At 44.2% G+C, this 20615-nt stretch overlaps 1 protein-coding gene across 1 annotated transcript in view; it reads right to left on the reverse strand.

Annotated features, from left to right (window-relative positions):
• Window positions 1–20615, reverse strand: part of LOC137433074 (uncharacterized) — a 165011-nt gene that overhangs the window by 95042 nt on the left and 49354 nt on the right. Inside the window, 5 exon segments of the mRNA XM_078783924.1 lie at window positions 538–653; window positions 774–927; window positions 1149–1242; window positions 4423–4529; window positions 4640–4818. Coding sequence (XP_078640050.1) covers window positions 538–653; window positions 774–927; window positions 1149–1242; window positions 4423–4529; window positions 4640–4818 — 650 coding nt within the window.

Here is a 20615-nt window from a genome sequence, read left to right on the forward strand (position 1 = left end):
CACACAAATCATTCCATTTAAACCACATTCTTTTCACACAAATCACTCCATTTAAACCAAAATCTTTTCACACAAATCATTCCATTTAAACCACAATCTTTTCACACAAATCGCTCCATTTAAACCAAAATCTTTTCACACAAATCATTCCATTTAAACCACAATCTTTTCACACAAATCATTCCATTTAAACCACAATCTTTTCACACAAATCGCTCCATTTAAACCACAATCTTTTCACACAAATCACTCCATTTAAACCAAAATCTTTTCACACAAATCATTCCATTTAAACCACAATCTTTTCACACAAATCGCTCCATTTAAACCACAATCTTTTCACACAAATCATTCCATTTAAACCACATTCTTTTCACACAAATCACTCCATTTAAACCACATTCTTTTCACACAAATCACTCCATTTAAACCACAATCTTTTCACACAGATCATTCCTCTCAACATTGTCCCATCCTTCCCTGTCCACTCTCTCTCGCCTTCTGCCTGCTCTTAAGCCATCCCTTCACCCTGCGTACATGTGTGCGTTCCTCCGCGCTGTGGATTGCCAGCTGCATGGGAATGTTAAAGCTGTGCAGAAAATTTCCACCAAACACCAGTGAATCTTCTGGAGTATAAACAGCATGAATCCAGCCTGGGCAGGACAGTTTGGTTTGTGGGAAAGGGAGAAGAAATTTACCCAAAGTTTGTAATAAACAGCAAACAAAGTTCTTCTTCAGTAATCCCTGATGTATTGACTCGATGGGTGGCATACCTGAAGGTATTAGAAAAGTGTATCCTTGATGGAGTGTGACCCTTTGACAACCAGCTACTCTGTCTGCAAGGAAAATGTCTCCTTGTTTTCCACTGAGCACCCAATCCTCATAAAGTCCCAGGTTTTTGGGTGTTGGGGGTATCAACCAAAACACCTGAAATTGAAATAAAGCACAGTGGTATTAAATATATGATACAATATTTCTTCGATAGATAATTGAGAGATTGCATTGTGCAGGTGCAGAAATATTAAACAAGAAGGGAAACAGTGCACAGGAAAGCAGTCGATGGAAAAGTGCAACGAATGCAGATAGGTGAGAGGGATACAATATATTATAGGAAGGATAAACAACGAGAAATCTTTCAAAAGTTGTACCTTTTGCCCCCGCAGTACATGGTACCAGACGGTAGTTCCTCCAAAATCAATATGGAAATCTGTGTAGCAGCCCTTTACACTCATTAGACAGTACCTGTGTCACAGGATAAAGGTCAACATTGTCAAGAAAGTCAAGCATAGGTAAGGTGAGGGGAAACACATTTTTCACCTGTAGTGATGTCGATTTACTGCTCCAAATGTGTGAAACAAACGTTACGCCTATGTCCCCCGTCGGGGAAGTGATGTGAGTTGACAAAGTGGAACACGCAGAAAACATGCTATGATATGATATTTCGCTCACAAGGTCCAGACGTACATGGAGGCAGCCATCTTGGATTTTGACGTGGCGACCCAATTTTCAATAGCGTTCTTCCTTATGCCGAGATACACCCACACACCAGAAGGTACTTCGCTTATTTTTCAAGATATTTCGCTCATAAGGTTTAGACATTATTATGGTGGCGGCCATCTTGGATTTTGACGTGGCGACCCAATTTTCAATAGCGTTCTTCCTTATGCCGAGATACACCCACACACCAGAAGGTACTTCGCTTATTTTTCAAGATATTTCGCTCACAAGGTTCAGACATATATATGGTGGTGGCCATCTTGGATTTTGACGTGGCGACCCAATTTACAATAGCGGTCTTCCTTATGCCGAGATACACCCACACACCAAAATTAGAAGTTGGTACTTCGCTTATTTTTCGAGATATTTCGCTCACAAGGTTCAGACATATATATGGTGGCGGCCATCTTGGATTTTGACGTGGCGACCCAATTTTCAACAGCGTTCTTCCTTATGACGAGATACACCCACACACCAAATTAGAAGTTGGGACTTCGCTTATTTTTCAAGATATTCATCTCACAAGGTTCGGACATACATGGCGGCGGCCATCTTGGATTTTGACGTGGCGACCCAATTTTCAATAGCATTCTTCCTTATGCCTATATACACCCACACACCAGATTAGAAGTTGGTACTTCGCTTATTTTTCAAGATATGCAGGTTACAAGGTTCAGACATACATGGCATCAGACATACATGGCGGCGGCCATCTTGGATTTTGACGTGGCGACCCAATTTTAAACAGCATTCTTGGTTGTGCCGAGATACACCCACACACCAAAATTAGAAGTTGGTACTTCGCTTATTTTTCGAGATATTTCGCTCACAAGGTTCAGACATATATATGGAGACGGCCATCTTGGATTTTGACGTGGCGACCCAATTTTCAACAGCGTTCTTCCTTATGACGAGATACACCCACACACCAAATTAGAAGTTGGGACTTCGCTTATTTTTCAAGATATTCATCTCACAAGGTTCGCACATACATGGCGGCGGCCATCTTGGATTTTGACATGGCGACCCAATTTTCAATAGCGTTCTTCCTTATGCCTAGGTACACCCACACACCAGATTAGAAGTTGGTACTTCGCTTATTTTTCAAGATATTTCGCTCACAAGGTTAGACATATATATGGTGGCGGCCATCTTGAATTTTGACGTGGCGACCCAATTTTCAATAGCGTTCTTCCTTATGGCGAGATACACACCAAATTAGAAGTTGGTACTTCGCTTATTTTTCAAGATATTCATCTCACAAGGTTCGGACATACATGGCGGCGGCCATCTTGGAGTTTGACGTGGCGACCCAATTTTCAATAGCGTTCTTCCTTATGCCGAGATACACCCACACACCAGATTAGAAGTTGGTACTTCGCTTATTTTTCAAGATATTCATCTCACAAGGTTCAGGCATAGATGGCGGCGGCCATCTTGGATTTTGATGTGGTGACCCGATTTTAAACAGCGTTCTTCCTTGTGCCAAGATACATCTACACACCAGATTAGAAGTTGGTACTTCGCTTATTTTTCAAGATATTCATCTCACAAGGTTCGCACATACATGGCGGCGGCCATCTTGGATTTTGACATGGCGACCCAATTTTCAATAGCGTTCTTCCTTATGCCTAGGTACACCCACACACCAGATTAGAAGTTGGTACTTCGCTTATTTTTCAAGATATTTCGCTCACAAGGTTAGACATATATATGGTGGCGGCAATCTTGAATTTTGACGTGGCGACCCAATTTTCAATAGCGTTCTTCCTTATGGCGAGATACACACCAAATTAGAAGTTGGTACTTCGCTTATTTTTCAAGATATTCATCTCACAAGGTTCGGACATACATGGCGGCGGCCATCTTGGATTTTGACGTGGCGACCCAATTTTCAATAGCGTTCTTCCTTATGCCTATGTACACCCACACACCAGATTAGAAGTTGGTACTTCGCTTATTTTTCAAGATATGCAGGTTACAAGGTTCAGACATACATGGCATCAGACATACATGGCGGCGGCCATCTTGGATTTTGACGTGGCGACCCAATTTTAAACAGCATTCTTGGTTGTGCCTAGATACACCCACACACCAGATTAGAAGTTGGTACTTCGCTTATTTTTCAAGATATTTCGCTCACAAGGTTCAGACATATATATGGTGGTGACAATCTTGGAGTTTGACGTGGCGACCCAATTTTCAATAGCGTTCTTCCTTATGCCGAGATACACCCACACACCAGATTAGAAGTTGGTACTTCGCTTATTTTTCAAGATATTCATCTCACAAGGTTCAGGCATAGATGGCGGCGGCCATCTTGGATTTTGATGTGGTGACCCGATTTTAAACAGCGTTCTTCCTTGTGCCAAGATACATCTACACACCAGATTAGAAGTTGGTACTTCGCTTATTTTTCGAGATATTTCGCTCACAAGGTTCAGACATACATATGGTGGCCGCCATCTTGGATTTTTGACGTGGCGACCCAATTTTCAATAGCGTTCGTCCTTATGCCTAGATACACCCACACACCAAATTAGAAGTTGGTACTTCGCTTATTTTTCAAGCTATTCATCTCGCAAGGTTCAGACATACATGGCATCAGACATACATGGCGGCGGCCATCTTGGATTTTGACGTGGGTTGCACCCACACACCAAATTCGAATGCGGTCCTTCGCTTACGCCCGCACTCCCGCACGCACGCACACACGCACGCCCGCACGCACGGACGGACACACGGACGGAGGGGAAAGCCATAGTCCCCCTTTCGCTCCGCTGTGCGACGGGGGACAATAAAGGAAAATTCAACAGCAAAGCGACACAAACAGGAGCACACGAGCTATGATGCTGCAAAAGAACAAACTCAGGTTAACGATAGCATTACTGAAACAACATTCGTAATTTCAGAGAGTAAACTCACTTCTGCACTTTCGGATAGTGCATGGCCGAGAGAGTGTTTGTCCCATCACGCTGTTGCTGTCTAAGTTTCCGCGGCCACATTGTGTCAACCCAGTCCAATAGGTCCACCTACATGTAAAGGTCATGGCATCATAGCGTCACTGCAATGCTCGGGGTGTCATTAATTCAGCGGTGAAGAGTCTCAAGTGGTAGTTTGGGGTACGGTAAGCTTAGCTCACCACAGCTGGACGCTGGATAAGGCGTGCCAGTTTTGTGTGGGAGAACTCCAGGCTGATCACGTTGTAGAGTTTACGGCGATCACGCTCCGGCGTGCTGTAATACCGTGCCCAACGTGCCATAGACATCTCCATACCACGCTGAGTGGCAACATCCATGACATCGATAACTCGCCGGCACCCTGTAGAGGGGAAACATGGCTTCAGGTTTTGTTGCTCCCCATAATCACAAACAAATAAACCAACTTTTTAAAACGGTGTGGAAGGGAGAGAATGATAATACAAATTGCGTAAATAGTGACCGTTTTTATTCTTCTTCATTCATATGAAGCACAAGGCTGTGGGTTAAAATAATTAGCTGATGGCACAGCTGAGCTGCTGATGCAGTGCCCATCGCTGGTTAGAACAGCATCTTGTAATTTGTTCAGGGTGTGGTGAAAGCTCGCTCTTTGTAAAGGATGTCGTCGGATCTTTAACGTCCACCAACGAATACTAGCAGACGAGGCGTCCACTTTAACGTCCATTTGAGGATGAACCACCCTGCCTGTGAAACACTAGGATGACAGTTTATAGTTGGGTCTGGATTCAAACCCAGGCTAGACAACTTAGAGGCCAGCAGGCGTACCTCGAGGCCATCCCGTCAGCCCTCAATTTTGATTGATCTAATTAATCAATCTAAGTGATGACCCATGCTGTTATTCTAAACCATTCCTAGCCTCAAAGTTGGCATCGTCTGTCATACAAAGTCCTTCATTGGCACACCAGAACTACTATCCACCTACAAGGCGTTCATCTGCAGCTGGATGGATTAGTGTTCTCCTCTCTGGGCTGGCTCCCCTGCCTTACATCTTGATCAGCTTGACGCCATGGAAGCCAAGGCCTTCAAGATGATTGGAAACTCCCGCACTGAGGATGAGTCTTTGGGCCTAACACTTTACCATCGCAGATAGGTCGGCGGTTTCTCTGTCTTCTTCTGCCTCATTTCCGATCTTGCACCTCGTTCCGTGCTTTGTCCCTCCCAGGTCTCTGCAGGGCTCATATGGTCCACCATCAACCCCCTTATTGCGAAAGTACCTAAATCCAGGATCACTGCTCACCCCCACTCATTTGTTCCTCTTATTTCCCAACTGTGGAACCAACTTCCACATTCTCTTCAATCTCCTTCTTCCCCCACGTCTTCAAGACAGCTGTTCACCACCATCTCAGATCAACCACAATCCAAAACTATGATCGTTTCTACTCTTGATAAACAACAACAACCCCACAATCCCTCCTCCTTCCAAATATCCAGTTTTTCCTCCATGGAGCTTCCTTTTGTATCCATCTTATCCACCCAATGCATCATCTCCTGCCTTCCACCCATTCTTTGTCTGCCTCCATATTGGTCTTCAACTCTGCTGTCGGTGTCCCTCCCACCCCCTCTCAACTATTAATTTTTCTTCAGTTGAATCTTCATCCTTTGATATTATAGGGTATTATGTGCAGATCAGTGACAAAAATCTCAATTTATTCCATTGTAAACTGTACTACTCAATGTATATACCCTACTCAATGCAAATCCAATCAACAAGAGGAGCCCCAGGGCCAGGGGGCTCAATACACTTTTAGTACTTAAAGGGGGTTAGCGTTTTGGAGGATCTTAGAGTTCTGAAGGGTCGAAAAGGCAGAGCAGGATTTTAGGACCCGTGGGCTGATGCCGACTGGTCCAGTTGCAGAATCAGTCGACGTTTGACAGAAACTTCTACACCTTGTCGGGAGAGAAGGACACAGAGTCCAGGAGCCGCTGGGTACGACTGGGTACGGTGGGTACAGAGAGGGATGGGTTTGGGACACAAGATTTTGAAACAAACACAGAGTTGAGCCATTTGGCTTTGTCACGTGCTGTGTCACCTGTTTGAGGTAAGGGAGGAGATGGAAGGGGAACAAGCACCAGAAACAGATTTTACCGGATGCCACCAGGATTTGGAGGAGGGAGACAGGATTGATAGTTCAGTCCTCAGAGAAGAGAGATAGTGTTTCCTGGCTCTCCTGAGGGTACACACACACTTGTTCCGAACTTTGTAAAAGGAACTGAGATTGCCTTCAGTTGGATTAGCCTTCCAAGAGGCGAAGGCAAGTGGTTTCATGGAAACTGTCTCACCACAAGATTCCGTGTACCATCGACGGGAGGAAGGGTATGACAACTGAAGACGAGATGGGATAAATCTGTGCATGAGAGAGAGCAGTTTACTTTCGAATAATTCCCAGGAAGAGTTGATGTCAGAGGCGGTAGAGATGGGAGACCAGTCCAGGTGATTGATGGCTGCTTGAAGACCGTGCCAGTCGGCCTGGGTGAAATGCCGGACTTGTCGATGCTGAGGAGGCTCTCTGAGAATGGCCAGAGAGATGTCCACTTTAACAAGCACATGATCAGATTTTTTATTTTTTTTGTATACAGGATCGAGGCTCGTGTAAAAACTAACATCAATCACAAAAAACAACAACGAACAGACACACAAAACATACAATAAAGAGAGTGGGAGACAAGATGGGGAGAGGGAGGGAAGCACACAACAAATACACAGCAAATAACAGGGACAACGGAAGATCTGTGGGAGGGAGAGGGCTTGGGGGGAGGAGGCATGGGAAGGCGGGGGGGGGGGGTGAGGGGGGGGGGAGTATAAAACACATGGACACTGCTGGAACTTCCAGGAAAGAATAAAGTCTGTATTTCAAAAAAAAAAGTGGTTTGGGGGTGAATTAACAGGGGTAACAGAGATCAAGGTTTTGGACCTGCCAATGATTTGCCAATGATGCCAATGATGCAATTTGCCAATGATGCAAAGGCAATGCCAATTTGGGGGAAGATAAGAGATGGTGGTGAACAGCTGTTTTAAAGACCTGGAGGGAGGAGTGGGATTGGAGATAGTGAGGGAGTTTGTTCCAGAGGTGGGAGTAAAGAGGAATGAAGGAGTGAAGGTGAGCAGAGAATCATGATTTTGGCAGTTTAAACATAAGAGGGTTAACTGGCAGATCTTGTGCGACCTGCAGGAATATTTGGGGGACAAAGCCCAGAGAGAGCAGGGGGATCAAGGCCGGAGAGGAGTCGGTAGAAGACAGAAAGACCACCAACCTGCCTGCGGTGAGAGTGAAAGGCCCTTGGAGTTAGCTTCATCACGGTTGATTCCAATGATTTGAAAGCTTTGGTTTCAACAGCGTGAAGACGAGGCAGGTGTGAGGCAGGAGCAAAAGCCCAGATAGGCCATCAGCCAGACCCCCAAAATAGGGTCCATTGGTACCAAAATGAGGGAGTAAGCCTAATATTGATTTTTGGATAGGTCTTTACCCCTAGAATATGAAAATATGTGATAGCAAATTCAACCATGTAGCTAAATGGGTGTTATCACCTCATTTTCAAAATGGCCGCCAAAATGCATGTTTTTCTATTAAAAACACCATGTTTCATATTCTTGTAGGAATTTGTAACAAATAGCATTGCGTTTTGAGATGTTTAAGACTTTACAACTCTCTTAAAGTATGAAATACATCATCTGAACTTTAATCCAAGAAGATAGAATCCAATATGGTTTGGTTTGGTTTGGGAGGAGGAAGCCGTCCATAGATCTTGGATTGCACTGCTATTCCATTCACGCGATGTGATGTTCCCTTGCCTGTTAGTGTTTCTTCAAGTCTGTCTATGTTATCCCACGCCAACTGCGTATGGATATGAGGTTTGATGGATGTTGGAAGAGCAACTTGCTGGTTGAGTTCTGTTGCTAACTTTTCAACACACAGGGCTGTGTCATTCTCTTCTAGCTGGTCATAAGACACTCCATGTCCAAACTTGTTCAGTGTGCGTATGATCTCGATGTTGCCAGTGAGAGTTTTAACTGCGTACGAAAGCATCATATGTTTTGGTGGTTGGTGCTTTCCACGTGTCACAGCATATATCATGTCCTGACTAAATGACTGGACCAGGGTGGTTATCCTAGATGATTGAACCTTACTTGTCGGGTCTCCAGTTAGCAGCCCAATGAGAAACCGCTCCAGCTCATATGGAATAGGTGTTACATCCTCAGCATCTGATGGATGGTATGGCCAGGGTGTGGGTTTCATGTCGTCTTTGATTTTTGTACGAATTGTCGCTGATGTTTGATCTATGATCTTGTTGGAGTCTTTCACTTTGTTTTTCCATATTTTGAGTTCCCTTTGCAGACATTGATTTTGCAAGACAGCATCTTCCAATGATACATTGTCTGGTACCATCACCAACTTTCCCTTGTCATCTGGAAATATCTTCACCGAACTCCCCAGCTCATATTCAAGCGTTCTATGAACATGTTTCTTTGTGGACTGCGTTAGACAATCAATCCCATCAGACAGCATGTATTCTTCTAATTTAGCAGTGAGTGACATGACTGGTATGATGGTCTTGTTTGGGATTACGTCTGTTCTGATATAGGTGAGAAGTTTTGCATATGCTTCTTTCTCGATCCTCTGATACTGTGCAAAATCATCTGTGTCATCGGGTCCATCTGCACCTTCAACCTCAGGCTGTATACATTCTCTGTTGTAATTCCTGTAGCATGAGAAATGGTAACACGCTTCTGCTGCCACAATATCTCTACTGGTAAGCGCTATCATATCCTTGTCATTTTTCTTTATTGCACATTCTCTCAATCTTTCATCTGCTCTGAGTTGAACAACTTGTGAAAGTTTTTCACGTGTATGAGACCCCTTCACATACTTGTCTCTGCGACAGAAGATGCACTCCGTATCATACACTCTTTTCTCTACTGATGATCTCCTACATGGCCTTTTGGGAGCGCTGCTACCTCCTGCTTCAGATTCAGTGTCTTCATTGGCTTTCCTCTTTAGCATGTTTAAATCTCGTTTCATGGTGAACAGGCTCCTACATTTTCGGTGGTAGAATATTTCTGGCACTTCATTGCCCTCAAGCCCCTCGGCAATATTGATGATATGTTCATGGTTCCTAACCTTAACCGCTTCCAGTAATGTCAACCAAGATGTGTAGTTTTGTGGGCTCACCAGATGATCATCGTCATCCGATCTTGTCATGTGTATAACGCATTCTTTGCTTTCTGTGGCGCTGTTCATTTTGGAAAATTAGTAGACCTCATCACTTGGTGTGTACTATTATTTCTATTCTAATCGTATAGCATCTACTTTCGATCTACTCCGTTGCTCGTTGCTCCGACCACCGTTCCTACAGAAAAAGAGCAAACAAAACAACAACGTTAAATTTTGTATGTAAAGTGGCGGCCATTTTGAAAATGGGTGATAACACACATTTAGCTACATCGTTGAATTTGCTATCACATATTTTCTTATTCTAGAGGTAAAAACCTTGTCAAAAATCATTATTAGCCTTACTCCCTCAATTTGGTACCGGTTGACCCCCCTAGCTGATAGCCTAAGAGGGGAGAACAGTATTCCATTGAGCTGCGGATGAAAGCCTTGTATGTGGTGAGGAGTTCAGGGGTGCCAAGGAAGGACCTCGCACGATGGAGGATGCCCAGTCGGCGACTGGCTTTGGAGGCCAGCTTGGAAATGTGGGTTTCCCAGGAAAGATCATGGCAGATAGTGAGACCCAAAATATTGAGTGACAGAACTTCTTGGAGAGGATTGTTCAGAAAGTAGATGATGAACCGATTGGAGCAGAAGAAGAAGAACAGCAGACATTTGCAGGGAAGTTAGTCATAACCAAGTCTAGAAGAGAAGATGTTCCGTTGACTGAGATCCAGGTCGGAAAATTGACAGATTGTGTCAGTCCCAGTGAGTCGCAGAAGTCCTTTGCTGAGGTGCCGTGGCTGGTGAAAGGTACGCACACCCAGCCAGCTGGCATGACGACAATAATTGAAGTCGTCACATATGAGGAAGAGAGAGTTGGGATGAGTGGATAGAAGTTGGTCCATGTTGTCAGACAACAAGATGTTAATGGCATCATCAGTGTTTGGTGGACTGTACAGAACACATATGAACAAAAGGTGGGAGCGGAGAGGAAGCTGTAGCCAGAGGTATTCCTGGGGGTGGGGTGGAGAGAGGGCAGTGCAAGGAGAGTGAGGAAGAGAGTTTTTTATAAAGAGAGCAACTCCACCACCAGGACGAGGCTCAGTTCTATCATACCGGAAGAGGGAGTAACCAGGAAGTGATATTAAGGAGTCAGAGACATCTTGAAGGAGGAAAGTTTCTGTTAAGCAGATTAAGTCTGGTTTGTCAGAAGCAACCTGTATGGAGAAGATCAGTCAAGTTTGAATGAAGGACTCGAATGTTTGAGGTCCATACTGTTAAGGAAGAGGGAGGGTGAGCATCGGATACAGGAGAGGGGAGGGGATGGGTAGGGTAAGATGAGGGAGGAGAGGAGGAGGTAGGGGGAGCTGTTGATAGTGTATCAGAGATTGCAGAAGAGCTAGAAGAGAGAGCAGGATAAGGAGGGCAATAGGCTCGGTGGAGATGGGGTGAGGCACAGTGAGGAGTAGTTTGAGGAGGGATGGGGGGGGGGGGGGTGCGAGCAAAGTCGAAGATTGAAGGAAGTGGAGGAATGAGTTGGAAGAGAGAGGAAGTGGGAAGGAGGCAGCTTTGTGGATGAGTTAAGTGTCAACTTTGAGGTGGAGGGTGAGAGAGGAGACTTGAAGGAGAGGAGTGAGGGGGGGAGATTTGAAAGGGAGGGGGTGGGGAAAGGTAGTGATGAATGGGGGTAGGGAGTAGCCGAGGGAGGGGACATGGAATGGGATGCTGGTGTGTTGTACAAACAACAAACAAACAACAGGCATTTTAAGGCCATTTTCCCTGCGAGAGTGGGGGTTAGCCTTGCAGTCCCCATGACAATCTTCTCCATTTTGCCCTATTTTCTGCATCTCCCCTTGTTAACCCCCTTGCCCACATTTCTTCTTCCACCACCTTTAGCCAAGCCTTTCCAGGTCTTCCCCGTCCTCTACTTCCTTCGACATTCATTTCCATCGCTCTTCTCAACCAGTCACTTTCATCCTTCCTCAACACATGACCAAACCATCTCAACCTGTTTCTCTTCACAGCATCCATCACAGGCTCTATTCCCATCAGCTTTCGCAATTCATCATTTGTCTTCCTCTCTCTCAACGATACTCCACACATCCACTGAACCATTTGCATTTCCACCCTTTCCAGCCTTCGTTGCTGCTCTACGTTCATTACCCATGTCTCGCTCCCATAAATCATAACACTTCTCACACATGCAGCATACACCTTTCCCTTCAGCTTCAACGACACTCCCCTCCTTGTCAGCACGCCACTCAGTTCCCAAAACGTCTTCCATGCACATCTCACTCGAGCAACCGTTGCCGAGTCTGATCCACCTTCTCCATTCAGCATGTCTCCAAGGTAACAAAATGTTTCACACCTTCCAGCTTCACGCCGTCTCCAAGATCCAACTCAACATTTCCTCCATCTGCAGCTCCCTCTGTGCACACCTTACACTTGAATGTAGCTGCCACACTGGTTAATGACCCTCTCAGACCACTACATTTTTGATGAACCCACTCAGCGCACATTGTACATTGAATGGAGTTCACTCCGACACCCTTATACAAAATGAGCGATTAATTAAATACAAACATCCATTACAAGTTTGGGTTCTTGCGATTTTCTAGTCGGATATACGTTTGAAAACGTTTGAGGAGGGGTGATATAAAGGCGAGTTTAGGGAATGTAGAAACGAAGAGCTGTATGTGTTCGTATAGTTGGAGGATTTATTTTTAAAAAACTTTTGGAGAGTTAAAAGAAGAGCGAATTATAATATGGAGAATTTAACACAGGAGAAAAAGGAAACTGAAACATTTTAAATGGCACTGTGAAGACCGTTAGGGTAAGATGTGGATGTGTATATAAGAAGGGTTTAAATGGTCTTGGGGATCTTAAAGGGTGTTTGTGTTTTAAGGGGTCTCAGAAAGTCTTTGGGGTCTTAAAGGGCAATATGGGTCTGGAGGATCTGAAGGAATTTCGGCATTTTAAACTGTCTTCGGAGTTTAGAGGGTCTTAGGCATCTTAAAATGTGTTAAGGTTTGAAAGGGTCTTCGGGTGTTGAAAGAGTCTATGGGGTTTTGAAAGAGTCTATGGGGTTTTGAAAGAGTCTACGGGGTCTTAAACGATCTTGGGGTGCTATTGGGTCAAATGTAATTCATACACATACTCACGTTTTGTGCAGACAAACAGACAGACAAACAAATGGATGGATGGTTTCGCTTGCAGTCCAGCTCAGGTTGTTGCCACTGTCGTCTAGACGGGATTCTGGAGAGCTACGGAGCCGACGTGCTGAACGAGGATGCCATGATTCCCATTGTTCAACTACGCAACAGTGACGCGGCCCATGTCTGGGTCACAAAGCTCTTCCTAGTCTCGTTAATTCTTCTCGGTTCTTCTTCTGTGGTGAGCCTGAGGTCTTAAGGCTCATCTTAAGGATATATCAACTGTCCGATACCTGGGGCAAATGTGGATTGAACCCGCGTGCTCTGGAGATGACTCTTTAAGGCTTTACCTGTCTCCGGAGGACATGAAGACATGGCTGGGAGGGAAAACGCCTCGCTGACGGTTGCTGCTTGGAGACCTGCAACCCGGAACGAAGCCTCGAGGTTGATCGCTTATTGGATGTGCTATTTGCAGCCTCGGACGATCATAATTCCCAAGGTGAGAAACTTCCTCCGATAAAATGAGGGAGGGTGGGGAAGGGAGCATGTCGGATGTGCTTTGTGTCGCCTCGGCAGAACATAACTCTCAAGGTGAGAGACTTCCTCCAATGGACTGAGAGAGGGTGGTGGAAGGGCAGTGGAAGGGGAAATGTCTTCAACGAAGCCGGGCCGGTGATAAATTGTTACCAAAGCACCTAGGAGGGGGTGAGGAAGGGCCGGGGCAGGGAAAAGTCTTCGACAAATGAAACGTATGTTGGAAATAAAGTAAAATAAAACAAATTATGGGACACAGACACCTTATACCAAGCAGGCAGAATTATTTCTGCAAAGAATGAAGCCTGCACCTCCTCTAGTGAAAAGAAAGACCAACTCACAAGGAGATACAAAAACGAATGTTGGAGTATAGAGGAGAAGGAGGCCATTTACTCCTGTGAAGTCGATTCAAGACATGAACAGTGGGAGGATGGCCGGTAGGGGAGCTAGATTAATGGACCAGCTGAAGAGGACCAGATTGACAGAGCAGAGAAAGTGCCATCCAACAAATTTGAAAGAGTTGCGTCGATGGCACATAAATTCTTAAAATTAAAATAAAATAAAAGAGATAGCAGGGAAGGACAGACAGGTAAAGGACAGAAGGAGGATGAGGATAATGAGGACCAGCAAAGACAGCAAGAAGAGCAGGCGTGGAAAGTTGCCTTTGAAAACATGTATCTTATGCTTCATTCCACCTGCCAACAGGTGGAACCTTATATGTATTGTTACCCTCGCCAGAGAAGAGGGTATTGCATTTGAGTCCGTTTGTATTCCGGCAAGTATGTTGGTTGGTTGGTTTGTCTGTCTGTCTGTTTGTCTGTTTGTGCGCAGTACTACGTCTACATTGTTGCACATAGCATCGCCATACTTTACACACATATTTGTCTTGCCCTGGAATAGACTGTGCATTGATTTGAATACTGTACTTACCTTGATTGATTACAACAGCAATTAATAAAAACGTATTATAATTAGAAACTCGCTGCGGGGTTTGCCTAGTGCCCTCTAGCGGCAAAAATATATCAAAATGGCGCAGACGAGCTGAACTGTCAATAAATTTAATGATTTTTGTCCGATGCTTGTGATACCTCACAGGGGAAAAATAAGTACATTCACAGGGGAAGAATAAGAATAAGTAAGAATAAGTACATATTAGTGTAAAATAAAGTACATAGTGTAAAAGTGTAAAATAAGTACATAGTGTAAAATAAAGACCTAGAAAAAACAACTGATATGGCAAAAATATATCAAAATGGCGCAGGCGAGCTGAACTGTCAATAAATTTAATGATTTTTGTCCGATGCTTGTGATACCTCACAGGGGAAAAATAAGTACATTCACAGGGGAAGAATAAGAATAAGTAAGAATAAGTACATATTAGTGTAAAATAAAGTACATAGTGTAAAAGTGTAAAATAAGTACATAGTGTAAAATAAAGACCTAGAAAAAACAACTGATATGGCAAAAATATATCAAAATGGCGCAGGCGAGCTGAACTGTCAATAAATTTAATGATTTTTGTCCGATGCTTGCGATACCTCACAGGGGAAGAATAAGTACATTCACAGGGGAAGAATAAGAATAAGTAAGAATAAGTACATAAGATTAAAAAAACAAGTACATTCCGGCAAGTCCTCGGTCTCTGACAGATATTTTTGTCTGTTTGTTTGTCCACACAGAATAAATATGATTTTCTCTGCAACCGTTGGTCCGACTGACAGGAAATTTTCACCACAGATGCCTGTAGAATTTTTAAATGATAATTATGACGTCATAGGTCACGTGGTTCAGCCGCCATCTTGGAAAAATCGAAAAACTTTGAACCTCTATATCTCGGAAAGCGCTGAATAGAAAAAAATTGAGACATGGCTCATTGTAAAGAACTCTCCATGGGGAATAAAATATGTTAATGATGATGTCATAAATGCCTCCATTATGACGTCATAATTCGACAAGTACAAAACTTCATCCGATCAAGCTGAAATTTTTTGAGCATAATCGAGGAATCAATTAGTTTAGAAAAAAAATACTGATGACGTCATCGGTCACGTGGTTCGGCCACCATATTTGTTTTAACATAAAAGCCTTAAAAACCACTGAAAATACATCCTGGCAAGGGTTTGCAATCTCTGATTGCTCGTTTTCTTGTTTTGCCTGCATGATAAAAACTTATTGCCATTACCGAGAAAATATGTACCACCTGTGTTTCGAGGAAACTGACCTTCAAATGTGTGTGCGGAGTGCTTTGTGTGCATGGCATGCCTTTTTTTGGTTATCTCCTCGTTTTTATCTTATATATGAGATTTTAACCGCGCAGACGGCAGAAAGGGTTTTGCGAGTGATTTGAGGCTTGCCCTTTCTCCGCATATGTGTGTCAAAATAAACGGCTTGTATTTCAGTACGGTGTCTCCAGTGTATACTCAGACATCAGACTTCGACACAGGCAAACAAAATAGTGGAGACAAGAGTAACACCATTCGGGGAAAGACTACAACTACACATGATAAAAAACAACTGATGGACAAAAATGTTGGTTAGGAGAACCAACAAAGCACTCAAGAGATTGGTACCAAAATCATCTCCATTAAAGGAACTCAACATTGAGAGCTTTGCAGCGGCACTGCTCGTACAATAAAAAAAAATCACAAGAAAACAACACCGCAATAAGAGCAAATCAGCCCATGCTGACAGAGACCAGACACCACCATGGAAACAGAGGCGAGAGACACAAAGGGAGCAACTGAGAAAAGAAACGGGACAAAAATAGCAATTTATGAAGGGAAATCGAAGCACAAAGCTAATGATGAGAATCCAAAAATGAAGAAACAAATACAAAATTGGAAACAAAGACCTAGAGGTAATGGTTGCTGAAAGCAAACTCAAAATATAGATGATCGCAAGAAAGATTTTTAAAAACGATGCCAAAGTCAAAAAAGGGGGGAAAAACAAAACCGCATGTTTGAAAATAACCCAAAACAATTCTACTGTGAACAAGAGAAAAAAGGCATAACATGTCCAATGTCGTTGAGAATAATAAACTTGAAAATTTCTGGAAAGGAATCTAAGGACACAAAATAACACAACAGAGGTGGAATGCATCCAAAACCTGGAAGAAAAAAAAAATATCGAAAGGAAATACGTCCAGTGACATTTAATACAACAACAACAACAACAACAACAACAACATGCATTTTAAGGCCATTTTCCCTGCCAGAGCGGGGGTTAGCCTTGCGGTCCCCTTGACAATCTTCTCCATTTTGCCATATTTTCTGCATCTCTCCTTGTTAACCCCCTTGCCCGCATTTTTTCTTCCACCATCTTTAGCCAAGTCTTTCTCGGTCTTCCCCGTCCTCTACTTCCTTCTACATTAATTTCCATCACTCTTCTCAACCAGTCATCTAACACATTCCAGTCATTCCACAGTTTGTTGTGTCACATCCAGTGACATTTAATGAAGAAAAAAAATAAAACTAGCAAAAATGCCAAGCTTTAAAAGCCCAGGCCCAGGTGGAATTCCAAACTTCTGGTTAAAGCAACCAGATACTCTCCACAATCACTACATTTGAGCATTCAACAAACTTATCCAAACGGAGGAGACCTTGGAAGAGGGGCTCACAGTAGGTAACACCTTCCTCATCCCAAAATCTGAAGAGACCTAACTACCTCACAAGTATAGGCCAATAACCTGTCTGCAAACAACGTACAAACTCCTGATGGGAATCATAACAGAAATGATATACCATGAACTAACACAAGAAGGAACCCGAGAGACAAAACAGAATGGATGTAAAAGAGGATGTTACGGAACGATAGACCATCACCTACTAAACAAGGCCATACTCAAAAATTGCAAAATAAGAACAACAAAGTATCCACAACATGGATGGACTAGACTACAAAAAAGCTTTTAATGGTGTCCCACATTCATGGATGATACAATACATGCAATTGCACAAGATCAACCCACAAATAATCAAACTGATAGAGAAAGCAATGGAGCTATGGAATACCATACTGATATTATAGCACTCGGAAGGAAAGATTGAAATACCAAGTGTGAAGATACGTTGATAAATCTTCCAGAGAGACGGCCTTTCACCTCTCCTGTTTTGCCTTGCCCTGGACCCACTAAGCAAACTCATTAATGAGCAAGGACATGGATAAACGCTGACATCAAATAAGAGAACGCCCAAAGAGACAAAAAGGTGACAATGTACTGTGTCCAATGTCCCTGATGTGTTCAAAGTCTCCTCGCGCTTTGGGACCCCGCTATTCACGGGAGATACGTTCATGGAAAATCCGCGAATAGCGGGGCATTGTCTCGATGGAAAAGGGAGGATAGGTTCCGAAGTCACGGAAATCCGTGAATAGAGAGGACCAAACAGCGAATGGTGAGGCAAAATCTTTGAATGGTGAGGAAAATCCCAAGTATGTAGACGAAAACCCGCGAAGGTCGATGAAAGTCCAGGAAATGGCAAGCCAAAACCCTCGCACGAAAATCCGCGAAGGTCAATGAAAATCCCGTGAATGTATGCCACGGCATTGTTTCAATGGGGAAAAGGGGGATACTCTATAGTCTATAGGTTCCCGAGTGTTCCTGATTCATAGACGAACATTTTTAAAGTTTAAAATGTTTTCAACCGCAAATGCACATGATCACAGTTTCACAAAAAATGCTTACAAATAAATATAAAAAACACAACATCAGGTACCATTTCCAATTTATTGAAGGAATGCGCTTAAAGTTTATTAAAAGTGCTTAACCATACCGTACCGTGAAAGTAAAAAAAACACAACACCATCATGTACCGTTTTTTTTTGTTTTTTTTACAAACACACACAACTTTCAAATGATGACGATGATGGTGATGAATTAAAATTCCATGAATTCCTCGAACTCTGAGGATGACCAAAATGATAGTCCTGGCAACATCGTGCATTGAGGGAGAGTCAGCAGTTGAGGGTGTTGGTGAGGACGCTGGTGAGGACACTTAGAGGGTGGCAGGAGAGGATGCTGATGGTCTTGAGGTGGAGGGAGCAGGGTGAAAGAAATGGGTAATGGAGAGCTGCCTGGCAGATTGCCACAGGTTTTGATACAGCTCTTTGTAGGGGAACAGCAAATCATCCAAGCCCCTCTGGAACTTGAGGTACCTCTCCATGACCGAGTCAGCATCTTCCAACTTGCCGACAAGCCCCCACATGCCATGCAGCTACTCACCCAGGAACTGGACTGTGAAGTTAGACCTCGACAACTCTTCCTCATAACTTCCCACCTCCTCCTCCTCGGAAACCGTTAAATGGCCTCCAACTCCTCCTCGGTGAGGTTGTCACCATGTGAGGCAATGAGATCTTCCAACTCCTCAGGCTGCATGTCATCAAATCCTTCCCCTCTCAACTGCCATGCCAACCTGACAATCGCATGCCTCTCCTCAGTGTTATCGGAAAAGCCAGTAAAGTTTTTAACTGCCTGTGGCCACAGGTTGTGCCTGCACGCATTGATAGTGGAGGCTCTCACCTCATCCAGTGATTCCTTGATGGCGCCGATGCAGTGGGAAATGTTGAAATCCTTCCAACACTGCCCAATGGTGAGCCCTGGGTGCCTCCGTGGACAGGAGGTGTAATACACTCCATCACATCCAAAATGTGGCGAGAGGTGTGACGGGTGTAATACGTTTTAAACGTTGAAATCACACTTTGGTTGAGTGGCTGGATGAGGGAGGTGGTGTTGGGCGACAGGAAGATCATCTCGACATTCGGGTGAGCCACGTCCAGGACCACGGGGTGCCAGGAGCGTTGTCCAGGAGCAAGAGAACCATGAACACAACGTTTGTGTCCACCATGTACCTCTCCGCCTGAGGGATGAAACAATTATGGAACCAGTCCAGGAAGATTGCTGCCATCACCCATGCTTTCCTGTTGGCCCTCCAAAACACGGGCAGAGTTTGCTTGTTCTTGCCCTTGAGAGCATGCGGGGTCAGGGAACGGTATAACATCATGCATTTCAGCATAAAGTCCCCTTTTGCATTTGCAGAGGAGAAGAGATACCTGGTCCTTGGCAGCCTTGAATCCCAATGCAGTCTCCTCGCGCTTCGAGATTAAAGTTCTCGTGAGAACCTTTTTCCAGAAGAGGCCAGTCTCGTCAGCGTTGAACACCTGCTTGGGGGGTATCCCTTCTCTTTGATCAGCCATGCGATTTGAGCAGGGAACTCCTTTGCCACCTTGTGGTCCACGGAGGCACACTCCCCTGAGAGCTTCACATTTTTGAGACCATACCACTCCTTGAAACGATGGAACCATCCCCTGCTTGCAGTGAATGAAGTCACGCTGCTTGTACAATCATCGCTCGGCGCATCACTCGTGCTGACACCACCCGCACAAGACAGATGATCGTAAATTCGTTTGGCCCTTTTTCGAATGAGAGGTCCACTAAAAGGCATACTCTTTTATGTGTTGTCCTCGATCCATATGCTGAGAACCTCCTCCATCCTTTCTATGTGGACAGCCCAGACATAGTTGACCACCTTCGTACTCAATACAGCGATCGCTGAAACTCTCTCACGAATCGCCTTCTCGTTCTTCTGTATGCAGCGAACGGTGGATTAGTTGACGCCATAATGCCTGCCCACAGAGGCCGCACTCTCTCCTCTCGAAAGCCGTTCGAGCAGCTCCACTTTGGCTAAGGCTCATCACTTTCTTCTGCCTCTTGGTAGTCGACACATCACCGGCACTGGTCTTTCGCTTGGGAGCCATTATTGAATGATGAGCAGAGCAAGAGTCAAAAACGCAGGTCAAAGCAATGGGACGAGAAGAATAATCGAGATCGAAGACACAGAGAGTATATGTAGGATTACCAGCATTGTGGGTAATTGCGGGATGTACTCTGCCCATTGTTTGTGGGGGATGTTATTGGATGATGCCGTATTGAGCCCATCTGCTAATTTCAATAATAGCTTTAATGAAGCATTTGCATTCTATAATTTGCGGGTTGACATGTTTTCGTAGCTAATGGAACATCCCCCGAAGCGTTTTCATTGTGTAACATCCCTGATGATGCTTTATTGTAAATTGCAAATGGTAATCGATTTGATGAAGCGTTTGCATCCTATAATTCGTGGGGTTGACTTGTTTACACATCTGGTGGGATATCCCGTGAAGGTTGCTTATAGTGCGGCTAATATTCACGACCGCGAAAGCTATGAAAATGCAACCTGCAACTCCACTGATCTGGGCTTTATGGCAGAGTGGCCAGACGGAAGCCTCTCCTCAGTGAAAGACACATGAAA

This window comes from Myxine glutinosa, chromosome 8 (assembly GCF_964187855.1).
Source record: "Myxine glutinosa chromosome 8, kmMyxGlut1.1, whole genome shotgun sequence".
In the NCBI taxonomy this organism is placed as follows: Eukaryota; Metazoa; Chordata; class Myxini; order Myxiniformes; family Myxinidae; genus Myxine; species Myxine glutinosa.